General features: G+C 57.4%; 1 protein-coding gene across 4 annotated transcripts in view; it reads right to left on the reverse strand.

Moving 5' to 3' along the window:
- C2H1orf167 (chromosome 2 C1orf167 homolog) overlaps positions 1-13366 on the reverse strand; it is a 19354-nt gene extending 5988 nt beyond the window's left edge. The window contains exons 1-12 of one of the 4 annotated variants that reach the window (XM_070253406.1): positions 13153-13366; positions 10160-10345; positions 9509-9601; positions 8740-9137; positions 7882-8151; positions 7628-7671; positions 7023-7230; positions 6234-6370; positions 2885-3071; positions 2654-2781; positions 1681-1889; positions 595-739 (exon numbers count right to left, since the gene is read on the reverse strand). In XM_070253406.1, coding sequence (XP_070109507.1) covers positions 595-739; positions 1681-1889; positions 2654-2781; positions 2885-3071; positions 6234-6370; positions 7023-7230; positions 7628-7671; positions 7882-8151; positions 8740-9137; positions 9509-9601; positions 10160-10283 — 1943 coding nt within the window. In that variant the 5' untranslated portion in view covers positions 10284-10345; positions 13153-13366. Of the gene's footprint in view, positions 1-594; positions 740-1680; positions 1890-2653; positions 2782-2884; positions 3072-6233; positions 6371-7022; positions 7231-7627; positions 9138-9508; positions 9602-10159; positions 10346-13152 lie in introns of all 4 variants that reach the window. The other 3 variants (XM_023635779.2, XM_070253408.1, XM_023635778.2) reach the window with 3 other exon arrangements.
- Between the last annotated feature and the right edge of the window lie 6096 nt (positions 13367-19462).

A 19462-nucleotide genomic window follows, 5' to 3' on the forward strand; every position in this document is an offset into this window, starting at 1 on the left:
GAAAGCACAGAAGTCAGCCACTCTGCGGTCAAGGGTTCGCTGTCCCCGTGGGGACACTGTGAACGTTTGCAAATTTGTAAGTGAACTTGGGAGAAAGCATCATCGGTCCCTCTGCCTTTAATACGCGTTAATGGACTGTACACGTTTAACTAGAACACCTCTATTTAAATTGAGGTTTCCCTCTCTTCCTGCAGCCCGTGTACAGAATTCCCGTGTGCTAGGACTCCTCAAACACCACACGGTACTGGAACCCACGTTACGGTGGCTGTTTGAGGGGTTGACTTCCCTCATCTTAATACTATCCTCTGAAACCAAACGACTGACCTGGCCTGGAGCTGGAGCCTCGGCTTGTCAGGGCATCAGGTGTGGCGAGGGGCTTAGCATCCCCCACTCCCCAAAGCAAGCAGATAATGGAAGGTTGGTGGTCATGGCTCTATGGCTCCAGGCTTCATGCCCCCATCTCCGAGGTCCCAGGCCTCCAGCCTGGACTGTTCCAGAGCCACAGAGGCCACCCAGCTGCCCATGCCCTGGGCTCTCTCCTTGTTTCTCCGAGGTGGGGATGACCCTCGCCCTCCCACCCCCAGGCCCACCCACCTCTGCAGTAGGAGCTGCTCTGGCTCAGCCACCATGTGTCTCCGACGAGCTGTCGCCTGCTGCCAGCCTTGGAACACGGCCCTCCGCAGGCCCTGGAGGTGGACCTGCACCCACCTCTGGTACTTCTGATGCAGGAACTGCTGCCCTGTGGTCAGAGAGATGCTGAAGTGCCACTGGGTGCTCAGCTGGCCTTGCCCCTGGGCCCCAGGGTGACCGTGGGCCCCCGCTCAGCCAGCCCTTTGCCCTGTACCCACGTGGGAACAGAGGAGGGCACCCTAACTGGCTGGGTTAAAATGCTTCAGTTACAGGTGTCCTATTGCTGACCAGGCCAACCCAACTCATAGACGTTTTTTTGTTTTTTAAAATTTTATGACGTTTGGGAACCAGGAGAATTCATGTAAAAATCTAGATTTCCAGCTTTTCTTTAAAAATAGAAGGTCTGGCAACACTGGGCCAGCATTCCTGGGTAACTAGGCAGCTGGGCTGGAGAAGCAGCTGTCCCAGTGGACAGGACATGAACTTTCCAGAACAACCAAGTCCCTACCCGCCAGCCCATTGATAGGATGTATCTGTGTAGGGGGAAGCCTCTAAAATGGCCCCCAATGATCCCGCCTCCTGTGCTGGGCTCCGAGGGTGCCATGACCCAGCGCTCAGACCCCTGACTCCCGAAGGCCAGGCGAGGATGACAAGGATGAAGATGAAGAAGAAGACGAGGGTGGTAACCCCTCCTAGGAGCTGGCTTCTGAGCCAAGCACGTTGCATGGATTGCCTCACAGGATTGCCACAGTCTCCCTGGGAGGTGGGTGCTACTGTTATCCCCAGGCTACAGATGAGTAAGCTGAGACTCAGACAGGTTAAGTAGCTTGTTTAAAGTCCACACAACCAGGGAATGGAAGAGCAGGGGCGTGGAACCCAAGACTACAGTGTCCACGACCCCAGGTTCTGCTCTGCCACCCCAGCCCTGGGTGCACCCTGAAGGAGGTGCCATTGCTGGACTCTGCGCTAGGGGACACAGAATCCTGGGTGTCCCTGATGGGCCCTGGCCCTTCCCCCACCCTCAGTGCCCCATCCCAGGCCCCGACTCACTCTGCCAGCGGGAGCGCCAGCGGCACAGGGCCTCTCGCACCCGTCTCCGGCCCCGCTCCCGGGCCCACTGCTCCGCCTCCTGCCACTGCGCCAGCCGCCGCCGCCACAGGCCCAGTGTGGCCCTGCAGCTCCGAGCCCAGGCCCAGCGGACAGCCAGCTCTCTCTGGGCCCCTTGGGCTGCTGCCCAGCGGCTCCAGCCAAGGAGGATGCTGGGAAGGGGAGCATCCACCCTGAGGATGGTCACTGCCCCCCGGGGCCGGCCCAGACCTCCCTCCCTCCCCTCAGAAGCAGGAGCTTGGAGTGACTCTTCTCCGTTTGCGTCATGTGAGGAGTGGGTTGCTGGGGGCTGGAAGGCTTAAACGCTACTCTGAGCGTCACAATAACCAGCGGTGGGAATAAGATGGGACCCAGACCCCTAGTGCCAAGTCCTGTGCTCAGCCACTAGGGAGAAACATTGCTATGAACTGAGTGCTATGTGCCAGCACTGTGCTGGGGGTGCACGTGCCCTTTCCTCACTAATTCCTATCGGAGTGAGTACTAATATTACACCCATACAAACAGAGAGACAGAGGCACAGAGAGGTTAAGCAACTTGCCCAAGATCACAGAGCCAGTGAGGGGCAAAGCTGTGATTAGAACCTAGGCTGACCGACTCTCAGGCATTGTGCCACGAATGAATAAATGAATGAACCACAGCTGTGAAATCTCTGGGAGAAATTATTACTCGGTTGAGTGCACACACACCGCCCCCCCCCCGCCACCTCCCAGCAGGGCAGGTGGGAGGGCAGGAGGAGTTGAGAGGATCTGAGTCTGGAGGCAAAGACCCGGGTGGGAGGGGGAGACCTCTGGGAAGCAGACCCCAAGGGGATGCTGCTGTGAAGGTCAAGGATCGATGGGAAAGGGGCTGCGGGGAAGCAGTAAATCCACAGAGTGGTGGGCAGCACGGCTCAGCAGCCCTGGGGAGGGGCCCCTACCGCCTCTGAAGGGGGCTCTGGTGCCACCTCACTGCGCCTCGGGGCTGCTGGCACCGCCCCTGCTGCCGCCTGGCCGCCCATGGCAAGCTCCCCCCGAGGCTCTCCAGGAGGGCGGGGGCCCTGGACGCCTGGGGAAGGAGGTGTGGAGTCCTGGGTCCTCTGCCCTGTCCCCAACCTCTCCCCCTGCCTGCCCCCTACCTGCCCATCCCCTCCCCCTCCCCATCCCCTCACCTCCTCCAGCGAGCTGCCCTGTGTGCTGCAGCCCAGCGAGGCCTCCCATCCCGGGATGCCGCCCAGCGGTTCTGGGGCAGAGGGGGTCCTGGTGCTGCCTGACGGGGTGCCTGGACCCCACGCCCTCAAGCGCCACCTCCTCAGGATGCGCTGCAGCATCCGCCGCCTCATGCCCTGCAGGAAGGAGCTACAGGAAGGGGCAAGTGAGTCCCTGGGCCCCAGCCTCACACCTGCTGGGGGTGCTGCCAAGCAAAGCGGGCCCCTGCAAAAGAGCGGAGCTGGAAGGTGCCACCAAGTGCCAAACACCAGGCTGGAGCTCTGCACCATGGCCTCCTGAACCGGCCGCACGCTGGGATGGCTGGGGGTCTGAGAAACACTGATGCCCATCAGGGTCCCACCCCCAGAGGGGTGAGTTCATGGTCTGGGTGCAGCTTGGGCTTCCCGACTTTTCCTAAGCTTCCAGGATAACTCTCCTGAGCAGGTTAGGCCCGTACCACCACTCTCCCTGCATCACCTGGCTGAACCCCCTTCGCCCTCTGCATCACCTGGCTGACCCCCTGCCTTACCCCCTGCATCACCTTTCTGACCCCCACCTCACCCCCTGCATCACCTTTCTGACCCCCGCCTCGCCCCCTGCATCACCTTTCTGACCCCTGCCTCGGCCCTCTGCATCACCTGGCTGACCCCCCACTCGCCCCCTGCATCACCTGGCTGACCCCCGCCTCACCCCCTGCATCACCTGGCTGACCCCCGCCTCGCCCCCTGCATCACCTTTCTGACCCCCGCCTCGCCCCCTGCATCACCTTTCTGACCCCTGCCTCGGCCCCTGCATCACCTGGCTGACCCCCACCTCACTCCCCGGGTGGGTGGGGGCCGTGTAGCTGATGAAGGCTGGAGCCAGGCCCCAGGCCCAAGGACTCCAGACTCAACAGCCCACATGTATAGTGACCACATCAGGACTTCTGCCTAGGCTCAGTTATAGATAGGGAAACTGAGGCCTGGTGAAAGGTCATTTCCCCAAACTCCAAACAGCAGCAGACCAGGGATCCAAACACTCAGGCCACAGGGCAGCCCCAGATACACTGCAGGGAGACATCAGCTGTGCCCTGATTCCCAAAGGCCAGAGGATGGATGGGGGTGGGGGGAGGGCTACATTGCAAAGGATCATGGTGTTCCTGGAGTTCCAGGGGTGCATTAAAAGAGACTGAGGGTCCAAGTAGACCAAGTGAGTATGGAGATGATGGATGCTAGGAATGTGGCTTTCAAGGACAGGATTCTTAACCCTGCAACTGCTGGCTTATGTTGGTCCTGACACCCATCGGGGAAGCTGGCCCCTTGTGAGCCTCACCACTCCCCCTACAACCTACAACCATCAGCCTGGGCTCTGAATCCCAGCAATGACCATCTAGTGTAAAAGCAGCATCAGGAAGGTCTCACCACAGGGCCTTCCTGCTCCTGAGTCACGGTGTGACTTAGAGGAAGCTGCTCGCCCCCTCCGAGCCTCAGCTTCTCTGGCTGAATAACGAGGCAGACGGGGCAGGAGGTAAGGGCTCTGCTCCGTGGCTGCCGCTCCTGCTCTTTCACAGTGTTTATTCCCGCCTTCCACATGCTCGGAGTCGACCCGGCTCCCGCCTCCTCCCTCAGACTCCCTGGGCTGAGAGTGAAGAGACTGATGCTGCCCAGAGAGAAACTGACATCCAGGCCGAGGGAGGACACACGGTCCCCACCTGTCCACCCGCAGGAGCAAAGGTGCGCTGAGCGACCCCTGTTCTCTTCCAGACAGTTCCTTCCACTCCTGATCACATCAGTGACTGCGGGAGGGACATCTGCTTTTGTTTCATTCTCCTCAATACTATTTGGACTTTTTAAAACAAACATGTATTAAGATAAATATTATTTAAATAATTATTTTAAACACATCTGTTTAATTTCAGAATAAGAACCAAAATGATATGTCACCGTAGTGGTAAATGGAGGGAACGAAGAAGAAAATAGCCAACATTAATCCCACGGCTCCAGAGAAAAACACTCTTCACATTTTAGCATTTTGGGGGGGGGGGGCGAGATTTATTTCTATTTTTAATAGTGGCAAAATATGCATAATATTAAATCCACCACCATAACCATTTTTAAGTGAACAGCTCGGTGGTGTTAAATAACGCTCACTGTTGTGCGACATTTTCACATTTTTCTGTCTGGTCTTTCTTCTATGCTCTGTTTTATGTTCATAGGAAAAATATCTTGGATGCTATTTTTTACCCTCCTTTTTTTTTTCATTTAACATTGTCATAGCCATTTTTCTTTGTCATTGAAAACTCTATGCAGGGGCCGGCCCCATGGCCAAGTGGTTAAGTTCACGTGCTCCACTTCAGTGGCCCAGGGTTTCATCGGTTAGGATCCTGGACGTGGACATGGCACCGCTCATCAGGCCACACTGAGGCGGCGTCCCACATGCCACAACTGGAAGGACCCACAACTAGAAATACATAACTATGTACCGGGGGGGCTTTGGGGAGAAAAAGGAAAAATAAAATCTTAAACAATAAATAAAAAGAAGAAAAAAAAAAGATTGGCAACAGATGTTAGCTCAGGTGCCAATCTTTTATTTATTTATTTATTTATTTATTTTTATTTATTTATTTTGAGGAAGATTAGCCCTGAGCTAACATCTGCTGCCAATCCTCCTCTTTTTGTTGAGGAAGATTGGCCCTGAGCTCACATCCGCGCCCATCTTCCTCTACTTTATACGTGGGACGCCTACCACAGCATGGCGTGCCAAGCGGTGCCTTGTCTGCACCCAGGATCTGAACCAGCGAACCCTGGGCCGCCGAGAAGCGGAACGTGCGCACTTAACTGCTGTGCGACTGGGCCGGCCCCACCAATCTTTTAAAAACAACATAAAATAAAACTCTGTGCAAACACCCATAAAACTACTTCCTTTTAGGTTGACTGACAGACAGTACTGCCACCTGTTTCCAATGTTTTCAGATCCAGCATGCATCGCTGCTCTGATTAGAAACACCACCAATAAAGATACTGAAACAAAAATGAAGAAAAAAAGTAGGGGGAGTTTTTACAGTCTTGATCATCCCCGTATTGAATGGCTGCGAAATGTTCCTCTCGTGGTTAAACCATGATTGCTCACTCACTGCTGGGCGTCAGGATGTCCCAAAGGTTTTATGAGTATAAATGAGGCCGTGATGGACAGACAGCCTTCTGCACAGACCTGTGTCCACATCTGCTGGTTTTACTCTCATTCTCTTGTGGGGGAGGGGAAGTGGGGGACAAGGAGGGAAGGCCACCAGCACCGCCCGGGCCACACTGACCAACCCAGAGTGTCCCAGGCTACCTGCCTCCCCCGGCGTGGTCCAGCACTGGCTTCCTTCCCACGGGGCCTTGGCCCTGGCCTTCCCCAGAGGATGGGGGTCCTGGCCCAGCTTGGACGTGGGGCTGCCCTTGTTTCTGCTGCCAAGTCAGGTTTCTCCACTGGGTCAAGAGAGAAGGGGAAGAGGGACGTTGGCTGCAGCTTCGACTGGGCCCTGGAGATGGGGCACCAGGAAGGGCTAGAGACAGGAGTCAAAACATCTCTGTCAGGCTCCAAAGCCTTAACCATTAGACTACCCTGCCTCTTTGGGAATGAATTCACGGATGGAGAGATGGAGCCCAAGAGACAGGGCTTTCCTTCAAGACAAATTTGGAGCTGGGCCCTCCCACAGCACCCCTTTCCCAAGGAGAAAAGGACCCAGAAGTGCCCTTCCAGGGCTGTCTGACAAACCACTAGTGCAAATTAGCAGTCACTTATACAATAGAGGGCTTGCTATGTGCTAGGCAGGGTTCTGAGGCCCTTATATTTATTAATTTAACCTCACAATTTATCTCATTTTAGAGCTGAAGCGACTAAGGCACAGAGAGGTTAAGTAACTTGCCCAAGGTCACACAGCAGAAAAAATGTGGAAAAAAAGAGAGTAGCAGAGACAGGATCTAAACTCAAGCAGAGCCGGTTCAGGTGTCTGGGCTGACAACCACCCCCTCCACTGCCAGTCACCCAGGAGGTACAACCCAGGCCCCAGTAGAGCCTCCTCCCCAGACACAGTAGTGTTTCATCACCTCCCCATGGCCCAACCTGGAGGCCCCTGACCTTTCGGAAGCTCCGGGCCAGCAGGGCCTGCGTGTGTCGCCCCCACGCCACCTCCAGCTGGGCCTCCCGGAGCCATAGTGCCCACCGCAGCGCCCGTAGGCCCCTGCGCAACAGCTGCCGGCGGCCCAGCGCCAGCGCCGCCACCACTGCCCGCCGCGTCTGCACCACGTGCTGCCAGGCTCGGAAACACCTGGACAGCAGCCGCCAGCTGGGGACAGATAAGGGTTGCTCAGGGGGTGGACCCAGCCCCTGAGCCCCAGGGAGCAGCTGGGGGTGGGGTCCACCCACGTCGCCTTCCAGCGATGATGAGAGTGATGCTCGGGGCTGCAGCACAAGGACTAGCTGCAGACTTTGCAAGAGCACCCCGCACAAGAGAGCCTCTGAGGCAGGGCAGCCTTATGAGTTTAAGATTCCCAGCAGCCGCCGCCCCGACTCCTGTCCTGGGGCAGCCTGGGAGGCCCCTCATTCTGCAGCAGGGACAGCGTGAAGATGTTCCTTCCCCCTGACATCCTCCGGGGATCTGCCATCAGGGCCTCGTCTCTCTCAGGCCCTGGTCTCGGCTCCCCCTTGCAAATGGGCCCCCACGCCACAGCCCCTGGCCTCACCGAGCTGTCTCAGACGCCAGGCTCACAGTGCTTCTGGCTTTGTTCTTGGAAATCAAAGGACATGACACAGCTCTCAGGCCAAGAAGCAAGAGGACAGGACACCCTCTGCGGAGCCTGCCTGCCAAGGCCGCCCTTTCCGGGGAGGGGGGTGTGACAGGGTAGTGACAACCAGCTTGGAGTGAGAATTCCTGGGAGGAGGCAGCGGGCCTCCCGGAGCCCCCCAACTCCCACTCCCAGACTCCTCCGGCCTCTACCTGCAGGCCGCTCCTCGCCGGGGCCGCGCCTGGTGGACAGGGAGCCATCCTCTCCTCCTTCCTGCTGACCTGCTCCTGCGGGGCCCCCTCCCCTCCTTCCCACCCAGGAAGGACGCCCCGGGCTGCATGGGAGAAGGCTGAAGAGCAGAGTCCGGGCTCTCTGCTGCCAGCCCCTCGAGGGAGCAGAGGGTCCCCCCTCTGCCCGCTGCCGAACACAGTCCCTGGGGAGCAGTTTCCGCCTCGTCTCAGGGGATGGGCAGGAAGGACGCCCTGCTCGGGATCAAGGACATCCCCAGTCAGCATCCCCACTGTGGTCTCCGGTGATGCAGGCTTACTGCCTGCCTGAGAGTCTGAGAGGCCAGCCCGGACCCCTGGGGTCTCTGGGGAATCCTCGGTTTCCCTGAGACCTGGAGGGAATTTCTTCCTCTTATCCCAGGAAGCAGGAACAGCTTGGCTGGGCTGGAGGCAAGCGGGGAGCGCCTGGCCATCACTGGTCCAGGGTTCCTGCCACACAGGGCCCAGGGGTTCCCGGGATGCCCGGCACCTGAGACCGGCTGCCTTGTGCTCCAGGTGTTGCACGGAGGCCAGCAGCTGGTGGACAGCAGCTTTGGGTGGGGCCCAAGGCTGGCTCTGGGTAGGGACAGCTAGGTCCTCCAGGGTGAGGGGCTCCCCCATGAGCCTGGAGGTCCAGCTCCCCAGGCCACACCAGGACCTGGGGCCTGGCCGTGTATGCCCACCAAGAGGGGCATAGTCAGCAGCGGGCCTGAAGTCTGGGCAGCGGGTGTCTGTGGCCAGCGGCTGGGATGGCCTCAGGCTGGAGGATGGGGGAGCCAAGGGCCCTCGGGGTAGGGAGCCTGCCTGGGGCATCATGTGGGGCCAGACGCTTTCCTGAGGCTCCGACTGGGGGCTGGTGTGACTTCCACACTCGGCCAAGGTGGCTTCCTTCATGCTCAGGTTACTCTGCTGGACGGCAAACCTGGGGGCTCTCCTTTGGGGCCTCCTGGCCAGGCGCTGCAGGTTGCTCTGCTGCCAGAAGCCTGAGTTGATGAGCTGGCCAGTCGTGTCCTTCAGGGCAAGGCCCAGGCCGGGGCTGGGGCTGGCCAGGTTGGTCTGGACTCGGCAGGGCTCCTGGCAAAGCACTGCCCCTGGGGAGGGTGTGGCGGCAGGCCCTCCCCTCTTGGCCTGGCACATGGGCACCCACTGGCCATGTCCACTGCCCAGGCCGACACCCAGGCTCTTCCGGAGCCTCCGTTGCTCTAAGGAGAGGAGAGACAGTCATGCCCTGGGGGGGACTCCATGGTCAGTGCTCAGGTGGGAGAAGAGGGGTCAGCCAGGCCTCAGAACAGGGGAGGGACAGGGCCCCAGGTGGGAGGGAGCCTGGACCTCAGGGGTCTGTGTCAGCTCTGTCTTCCCGGGTGGACTGGTGGGCAGCGCCTGGGGGTCTTCAGCAAGAGCGGGGACGTGGTCTGACTGGGTGCCTGGCTGCATGGAGCAGGGCCGGGCAGGGCCGGGAGGAGGGCAGAGGGAAGCGGGGAGACAGGAGGCTGGTGGGGGGTCCCAGGCGAGAGAGGACAGGGCTGGGATGGGGGATGGCGGGGTAGGTGGAGAGAAGGAGACGGATTCAGACCCGCTGTGGAGGTGGAGGCTGAGGAAAGAGGAGCCAAGGACGACTGCCTGGTTCCCCGCTTGAACGAAGAGGTGATGGGGGCAGCAATTAGGGCTGAAAGCAAGATCCAGCACATGAAGCAGTTAAAAGTGAGCAGCTCTAGGGACGCGGTGGGGCTTAGGCCCCTCCCTCTCTGCCCTGTCTTCCTGGCCGCCCAGGCCATCCCACAGCTCAGGAGACAAGGCCTCCTGGGGGTTGGTGAGGTCCTGGCAGGTAGAGTGGGCCATAAAAGTTTGTAGATACGAACTAAAGCTCAGAGAGGTTAAGCAACTTGCCCCACAGTCACACAGCTAGAACACAGACAAACTGGCATGTGAATTGGAATCTGAATTTGTTCTTGGGCTGCTCCTGCTCTCGGCTGCATCAACTCTGGGGCCTCCTCGAAGCCCCAGGCACCTGAGCAGGGGGCCCACCACCCCTGGCACAGACAGGGCCCCCCGCCGGGCCCACTCCCGCCCTCCTCTTCCCGACCTCACCTCCTCACTTCCTGACCCTCCCTCAGGCCCCAGGCTGGGAAGACTTTGTCCTGGCCCAGCTGGTCCTGTACAGCTAATCTCTGGAATTATCGAGGCCCTGGACTGGCCTGAGGGGAAAGTGGCTCTGGGTCGCTACCTGGAGGGGCCTGTGGTCCTGCCACCTCCGACCCGGACCCGCTGAGCCTCTTGCCTGGCCTCGTGGGCGTCGCAGGCCTGGGGGCCACATTCTCCTTGTGGCTGGTGTCAGGTCTCAGCTCCATGGTGTCCAGGGCAGAGCCGGGGCGGCAGTGTCCTTGGTCTACACCACAGCCAGCGGCCCGGCCTGTTTGACGGGATGGGCTCTGAGGGGCCAGGACAGGCCCCACGCCACCCCTCACCAGCACCCCTGGTTGCCCTGAGGCCCAGCTCCAGCTGTCCTGGTCAGGCCCCTGGGGTCTCCTCTGCCCGCCCCTACACCACCTCTCTCCCTTATAATTTTCTCGTGTCTTCCAGCACCTGCTTCTTCTAACGGGGACCACGGATTCCGGCCATGCCCTGTGGACCCTGCTTCTCCGGTAGCCCTCTCCGGTGGGGGCTGTTTCTCTCAGACCACTGGGCCCGGAGGTGGGTGGGGCCCTCTGCCTCCTGTCGCCACTTCTGACCATTCTGCCTCTCTCCTCTCTAAGACACTCCTGTTCTAAGCTCCAGGAAGTTCATTCCTCAAAGATTTCAGCTGCTGGCTCACTGTCACTTTCTCCATCACATACCTGTCTAAGTTCTTGGCGATTTCACCATCCACACAGGCGGTCCCTCCAGCTCCTGGCCTGCGGGCTCCCTGACCTCCTCCCCTCCCACCATCTTGCCTTCACCAACCTCAGCCACCGGCTCCCACGGTCCCCCAGGCTTTGTCATCCTCCATAAGCGCACCCCCCCCCACCCCCCCCCGCCCAGGACATCAGCTGCAGAGCCCACACCCATGTTTCCAGCTCACTCCCTTTAGTGTCCCTCTACGGTCTCCCTTTGAGACCCTCACCCTCTGACCCCACCACCTTTGACCGTCCCTCGCCCCTTGACGGCTCTCTCTAACCCCCCCGGCATTATAATCACCCCCTTTGCACACCCTCGGCTCCCCCTCTTTGCTGCGCTCGCTTGGCAAAACCACAGCATTGGTCAAAGAAAACCCTCCAGCTGCACTGATGGCCTCGCTCCCAAATCATGACGCCAATCTCAAGTGGCCCAAAGGCTGCTGGAGAATCAGGTGCCAGTCCCCGAGCCGAGCCGCCTCGACACTGTCCACGAAGTCCCCTCCGCCATTGCCAACACTTCCCCCTTCCTTACTGAATCATTCCCAGCAGCACTTTAACAGCTGGTTATTTTGTCCATCTTTACAAACAAAAAGCAAAAGCATTAAAGAAAAAGATCCCTCTCCTCTTGAGCCTCAGGCCCCAGGCCGTTTGTCCCCTTCTCACCACACCCAGATCCCACTTCCTCCCCCACCTCCACCTCTGCTGACCTCACGCAATTGGCACCCCCACCCCACCCCAGAGCTGCTTTGCTCCAGGTGACCTCCCAGATGCCACCCCAGCCAGTTCTCAGCCTGGGTTTTCGTGAGGCAGCGGCATGAGCTGCAGGACGGTGGCCTCTCGCACTCCTTGGGGCCCTTGCTTCCCCGACTCCAGGATGCCCGCCTCGGTTTCCCTCCCCACTGCCTGCTGCTCTTTCCCAGACTCCTCTGCTGGTTCGCCCCGGGCCTCAGCCCTCCCTTCCCTGCGCGGACCCCCGCAAGCTCAGCTGCAGACAGTCTAATGCAGGCTCCTGTCCCCCTCCTCCGAGGACGGCATCTCCAGCCTTCCTGTGTCTCAGACGAAAATCCCGGAGCCGCCCTAATGCCTCTCCTCACACGGTGTGCAAGCCATCAGCTCCACCTGCCAAAGACGTCTAGAGCCTGCCCCGCTCACCACCTCGTCCCCACCTCCCCAGGTCAAGCGACCATCACCTCCGGCCTCCTAACTGGGGTCCGCGCTTCTGCCCTACTGCCACACCAATGTCTGCTCCCCAGCAGCCAGAGTGGTCCTGCGAACCCTGAAATCAGATCATGTCCTGACTCAACTCAAATGCCCCCAAAGGCTCCCCAGTCCACTCAGTCCTCAACAAAGGCTGCAAAGCCCCACCTCGGGGCCCCTGTTTATGATGCACATACAGTTACATTGGAACCATGGCTATCCGCTTATGCTGGTCTATGGCTGCTCTCTCGCTACAGTGGCAGAGCCATTATGGCCCACAAAGCCTGGCCTTTAAGAAAGCTTGCTGACCCCTGCCCTATGTTACCGACCTCACCCCTACTCCTCTGCCCCTGCTCTCCCTGCTCCAAACACATGGGCCTCCTCCCTGTTCTTCCAAAATGCTGTGTGTGTCCCCACCTCAGGGCCTTTGCACTTACTGTTCCCTCTGCCTGGCACTCTTCCCCTCTCCCCCTCACTCCTTCAAGTCCTGCCTCAAACATCACAGGGAGCCCTTCCCTGCACGCTCCCCGACACAGCACTCTCCCCACTCCCTCCTCTCTTTACCCTGCGTGACTTTTCCCCGTGACTTCCCACCATCTAACAGAAGAACGAGTGTTCGCCTTTCTCCCTCCAGTGGACTGACAGCCATTGCCTCTTTTCCCTGCTGTGTTCACAGCGCAAGGAATAGTACGTGGCACATAACGGGCTTATTCACCGGGTAAAATGAACCACTGAACCCTGCCAAGCACCATGGAGTACCGCAGCCCTAAAAACGAGGCCCCCTTGTTTTAGAGATGGGGAAACTGCCGCTTCAAGGGCTCACCTGCCCAGGCCACGGTCCTACAGCTGCTCAGCAGCTGTAGAGGGACCACCCCGGGGCCTGACTCCACAGCGCATGCTCCTAACCAGGGCCACCCCGCCCCCACCTCTTTCCAAAGGAGGCTGGAGACGGCTCAACCCGCAGCATCCTTTCCTACCCCCAACTCCCCACCCAGTGCCTGGGCACATCGGCCCCTCTGTCTGCTCCTCGCCCCCCACCCCTGTCCGCCCCTTCACCACTCCACCCTCATCCGTCCAGCTAAGACGGCAGAGCCCCCTCCGACTCCCGCGGAGGGAACTTGCGGTCGGTTTTGCTGCCCCCCTGGACCTGTCCTCCGGTGCGTCTGTCTTCCTCGGGACCTCCGTCACTCAGTCCAATCTGAACCTGGAGGGCGTCTCGGCGGGACGGCTAACGACCCTGGCGTGGGCGGGGTGGGGGGGGGGCGGGGACGTCAGAGAGCGTGCCGCCCAGGGTCCGGCGCTGCCTCGAGGCGCACGGGGCGCCCCCACGGCCCGAGTCGTGAGAGTGGCCGCGGGTGTCCGTGCGCGGGGGCCCGGGGTGGGCGGAGGGGGGCCATCCGCGGGGGTGCGCGGTGCTCCGCGAGGGCTCTGCCCAGCACCGGGCATTGGTGGCGAGGCACGTGGTCCTGGGCAAACTTCTTGCGGGCAAGACAGGCAAAACCCCGCCGGCCTTCGGGGCCCTCCGGAACGGGCTGGAATCCACCCTACTCACCCTCCCTGCTGTGTGCTTGGCCCAGTCACGCTTCCCTCTAGGCATTTTCCACCTGCCAAGCCTTTGCTCATGCTGTTCCTCGCTGAGCCCTGCCCTCCGTGCCCTTTTCTTCCTCTGTCCAGTGAGTATGCTTTCTCCTTTCTAAACACCTGCCGGGAGAGCAAAGAGCACTGGGTGGCGAGACAGAAGACCCGTGATCAAGATGGATTCTACTGCTGTGTGACCTTAGGCAAGTCCCTAACTTCTCTGAACCTCACGCTTCTCATCTGTAACAGGGAGGTGGTAACACCTCTGTTGTTGCACCGGTTTGATGTGAGAATCAGATGTTTCACAAATAAATGCCAAAGAGCCGTTTAAACTCTAAAGCAATTCTTGAAGAAGGGGCTGATTCCTTCCGAAGTGTATGCATTGGCTATCTGCTCCCAAACCGGGTGGACTGACCCTCTGTGCTTTCTGTCTTGGTTCCCTTATCTCTAGTAAGACTTTTGCCTTCAAGTCAAGTTGGTCTGATGTTAGCTTAGCCACCCCAGCTCTGTTCCTTATTTGCCTGGTTTAACTTTTCCGTCCTTTTACTTTCAGTCTCCTTGTCTCCATATAGTTTAGGTGCATCTCTTATAAACACAGTATGGCTGGAATTGTCTTTAAAAATCAGTTACAAATGTATGATTATGACATTTATATAAACCATCTTATTTTTGCGCTTGCTAATGGTCAAATTTCATGCTTCTCTTTTCTCCTTTCTTGCCTTTTTCAGAATTGATCAAGGTTTCCTCTTTCATTCTTTTTTTCCACCACCACTGGCTTGGAAATTACTCACTTCATTTCTAGTCTTTCAGTGGTTATCCAAGACACTTTAATATGTACCTTTAATTTGATAAAGTCTGAAGGTTAATGCAGTATTTACCCTCCTTCCAGACAAAAAGGGGCTTCTGTGTCCGCTCAGCTCCTCCTGATGTACGTTGTTATCGTCTCAATCATTAAACCACTTGTTTACTGTTTCCTTCCTGCGTGTCAGATCTTCCTTACGGAAAAACTTCCCTCTTCCACAAAAAGATTCTTTCGACGTCCCTGTATTGAAGGTCTGTTGGTGACCTCTGCTGTTCCTTCCCTGAGTATGTCTTCGTTTCACCCTCACTCCTGAAAGGTGCTCTTCAGTGCACAGTTTGGGGGTGACCTCTGTTTTTCTCACCATCTGAAGTTATCATTCCTCTGTCTTCTGACTCCTACTGTTGCCGTTGAGACATCAGCAATAATTGGTGTAATTGTCGTTCCTTTCAGGACAATATCTTTTCTCCCAGGCTGCTTTGGGATCTTAATGTTCGTCTTTGGGGTTCTGCAGTTTTCATCCGTTCATTCCGTGCCTTTCGTGAGCACGTCCTGGGTGCCGGCGCTGTTCCAGGTGCTGAAGATACAGCAGGTGTGGACCAAGTGCCATTGAGATGATTGTAAATGTGGGTTTCTTCTTAGTTATTCTGCTTGGGGGTTGTTTGGCTTCCTAATCTGAGGCTTGGTGTCTTTCCATTTTGGAAAGTTCCCTGCCTTTCTCTCTTTGAATGTTGCCTCTCTCCCACTGCCTCCTCAGGAACTCCGACTGTGTGTGTCTGACCTCTCTATCCTTCGTTTCTAACCTCTCAGATTTTCTGTCTCTTTTTTCCTGTGTACTAAGTAATTCCTTCAACTCTATCTTCAAGGCTTCCGATTTTCTCTTCTGGTGTCCCTATTCCGTGAATCAACCCATCCACTGAGTTTCTAATTACACCCACTGTGCTTTTCATCTGTAGACGTTCTGATTGATTATTTCCTTTAAACTCCACCTGGCATCTCAGTCTGCCTCCAGGTTGTCACCTTCAGGCTCTTAAGTCAAGTCGTCCCCATGTGCCCTTGTCCAAGTCAAGTCTCCTCTTCCTGGGCCTGGTCCCCAGCTGTGACAGAAAGAGGACCTAGGAAATCGGTTTTCCTACTGTGCTCCGGGGCCCCTTCCTGAGAGTGGCCATGGCTGGGGGGGTGGGGAGGGAAGGGGGGTTGGGGAGCGTTCTCTCTCGGACTAGCTCTGTCTTATATACTGGGGAAGAGTTTTTTTGAACAAAGAGGTTGAAACAAAACAGCCTTTTCAAACCACTGGGCTAGGCGAGCTCGAAGCTCCCTTTGAGTTCAGATCTGTGATTCTGAGTTTAGGCCTCTGATATGACCACGTTTTATTACAACTCGTTGACCCTGTTGATAGCATCTGGACTGACAGGTGTGCACCCAGGCCCCCCACCACCTGGAGACCTGGACCCTCAGAGTTCTGCTGTTGCCGGGAGGAAAACCTCTGTCTTACTTCCTGAAATTTTTTTCAATCTTTTGAACACTTGTAGAAAGCACTCAATAAGTGTTTAGAGAAATAATAAGTGAACAGATGAATGGATGGTCAGACTGGTGATGGAAGGCAGGACGTGCTGCCCCAAAATGTGGCGCCTTGGCTTGCTGAGTGTCTTACACTGAAGGAGTCTGGGAAAACGGCAGAAGCCGGAAGGTCACCCTGACCTCCATCACACCCCCCCTTCTCCCCGAAACAGGTCATAAATCTCTCATGTGAAAGGTCCCCTGCCTCTGCCAGGTGGAAAGAAGACATTCTTATGACCAGAGGTGGGGAATCTATGGCTGAGAAATCTGTATGAACAAACCTTGTTGGACTCCCCCTCGTCTTCCTAGTTCCTTCTTCCCACTTACCACCCCAAGCCCAAACCCCTTTGTCCCGTCAATTCTTCACACATTTGTTGTTTCTCTAAAAGGCATAAAAGCTTCCTGCTCTGGTCACTTCTTCAGGTCTTCATTCTCTTGTGAAGGCTCCGACGTACATGTAAAAATTCAATAAAATGTGTAAGCTTTTCTCCTGTTAACCTTAGTCAGTTTAATTTTCAGACCCTAAGAGGGTTGAGGAGATATTTTCCTCCCCTGCACTGCTCCCCCTCCCTCCCTCTGAATAATTCACACGGCAGCACAGGCAAGGAGATCTAATATTCACTAAACACTACGTCACACATTTTCAGACTCCACTAATCCCTGAGCCAGGCACCATTATTGTCCCCATTTGTCAGATGAGGAAACCGAGTGCAGTGGGGGTGAGATGTCCAGCCTCTCACACAGCCGGCCACAGGGTGTGGCTGGACTTAAACCACGGCCCCCCTGGCTCTGGAGCTGGTTTGGAGGGAGGCTGTGAGTTGGAATTTCCAGGCCTGTTTTGGGGGCTCTCGTCCAGTTTTGACGAACAGGAGAAGACAGGAACCTCCTCTGGGGCAATTTCTCTGGCTTTTTCACCTGGAGGGCTCAGCTTCATGAAAACAAAAACACACAAGATTTTCAAACTAGATGAGCGACTTGAGCTCTCACCAGCAGGGGACCAGAGGCAAGAGAAATTGGCTTCCTGTGGTTGACAGTTTCTAGAAGCTCAGGTGCCAGAGACTAAAACAGACTATTTCCAATTCCCTACAGCAACCGGTCCTTTTAAAAGAACACAGTGGTGAGAAAGTCTGGTTGGAAGCCCCATGGCCTCCAGTGTGGCCCGTCTGAGACTGAGCTCCTGGCCTTGCCCAGGACCTGGCCTTCCTGCTGTGCCCCCTCCTGGCTAGGAGCAGCTCCGACCTCCAGCTGCTCAGTCCCAAAACCTTGCAATCCCGGACTCTTCTGTTTCTCCTACATCCAGTCCATCAGCGAATCTTGCCGCTCTGCCTTCAAAATGCATCCAGGAGCTTCCCCACTGTGACAGGCAGTCCCCTGCGTGCCGTCTTCCCACCCCACTTGGCTGCATAACAGTGGGCCTTGGGCCGGAACACTTCCTTACCAAGAGACCAAGAGCCCCCTGGTCTGTGCCAAGCCCGTCCCCTTGGGTGGGAACCTCTCTCCCTGCTTCAGGGCCCAGGTTTGCTCTTTTTTTCTGCTTAAGCACGTGTATCACACGGCATGTGGCCAACCCCACTGCTGTCTCTGTCCTTCTCGGGAGGGGACAGTGTCCTTGCACTGTGGCATGAGGGGGGGAGAGTAAATAAATTTGCCGTCAGCTGCCAGAGGAGACCCGCTGGCCACGGGGATGGACGCCCACTACTGAAGCTGTGGGCGGAAGTGTCTGGACTCCTGTCCTGGGATTGATAACTGGTGCGTGGCGTTCCGCTTGACATGACCACTGGTCACCAGGCCTAGCTCCACCTCCCCGTCCAAGCCACCAACATTGTCCTTCTGGTGTCCTTTTGAAATGTAAGCCAGGCCATGTCGAACTCAGCCCAAAGCCCCCATCTCCCTCAGTAAAAGCTGAAGTCCTCAAAATGACCTGTGACCCTGCGCCATCTGGGCCCTGCTGCCTTCCCGACCTCGTCCCATCGCCGCCCCCCCCCCCACCCCGGCCTTGGCTCCAGCCACCCCGACCTCCTGATCTTGCCCCCAAACAGGCCGGGCAGGCACGTGCCCCCTCAAGCCTTCCAATGAGCTGTTCCCCTTATGCAAGATGGAATCTTCTGGGTACTAGGGGCTTTTTTCCCACTCTGGCATCCCCAGCATCTAGAACACCGCTCACTTCCTCTAGGCTCTCGAGTGCTTGTTGAATGAATGTTAGCAGCTCTCCCTCACGAGACCTGCCATGTGGGTGTGGGAAGGGGCGGCCACACAGGTGGTCCTCACTGATTCTATGCGCCTCTGCGGGCCCTCTCCTTGCAGGATGGTGCTCGGGCTCCTGGCGCCACTTTGCCTGCATGGTCAGGGCACCGGAGGAGCCTGGAAGTTTAAGTCATCCTCAGCCCTGGAGCAGCCCTCGGCCAACGAGCAAGAAAGCCCAGCTCCCTTGCTCTGCACCGAGTCACACATATCGTCTCAGGGTCTGCTTCTGGGGAACGCACTTAAGACAGGAGCCTTCCTCTGGGCCGTCCTGGAAGATCCGGTCAGACTTGGGGCTCTGGGGCTACAAGGAACCGGGGTCTCTGAATAGACTCTCCCCGCTGCTTGGCACAGGCTGTTATCTGTCCCCCTGCTGCCCTCCCTCCATCGCTCATTTCCTTTGGAAATCTGACATGTTCACGACACAGATGCAGCTCACATGCCTTCCACGTGCCAGGAACTTGACTTCTAGTCCCATCCCCTCAGGCCACGCCCCTCCCTGCCACACCACGGCAACCCTGACCTCGACATGTGCCCTTCTAGGCCACACTTCTGCGTGGTCCCACATCTACACCCCAGAATAATCTATGGTATCGCTGTGAGGTTTTAAAATTTACACTAAAGGTCTCATGTTGCACTTGCCATTCTGCAATCTGTTTTGTTCACATTTGGGGGGACGAACATCGACAGAAATAGGTCTGGTTTGCTCCCTTGAACTGCTGCACAGTATCCCACAGAATGGATGTACCACGGCTTATCTGTCCGCCCCTTCTCCCAGTGAGGCCATCTCTAGCTTTCCCCAGCTGTGGCCGCTCAGCATCCCTTGGCCCCAGAGCACGAGTCCCCGCCCAGAGGCCCGTGTTCCCTTCTCTCTGGGCTCTTGTCTCCTGACAGAGGACTCTCACTGTCTGTTCCCCGAGAGCCGAGAGCCGGCCCCGGAGTTCCCGTCTGCGGCCCCAGGCCCTTGCCCACTCGTGGCAGGTGCTTGGCCTCTTTGGATGGATAGAAATGGGAGCACGGTGGGGGCTCTGCATTAGGCCTTGACCTCTTAGTGCCGAGGACAAGCCAGGATGGCCCAGGAAAGCCCAGACACCTGGGGCCCAGTGGCCAATGCCCATCCCAGTCAAAGTGGGATGCCCTGGCCATGGGACCCTTGGAGCTTCCGGACAGACGTCAGTCTCAGTCATCAGCTCTGACGCCAAGACACAGGGCCTGCCAGAAGGAGGGCGCCCCTCACCTCCTGACCAGCGTCATCACAGGCTCAAGGAGCAAGCCCACT

Source organism: Equus caballus, chromosome 2, assembly GCF_041296265.1.
Source record: "Equus caballus isolate H_3958 breed thoroughbred chromosome 2, TB-T2T, whole genome shotgun sequence".
Lineage (NCBI taxonomy): Eukaryota > Metazoa > Chordata > Mammalia > Perissodactyla > Equidae > Equus > Equus caballus.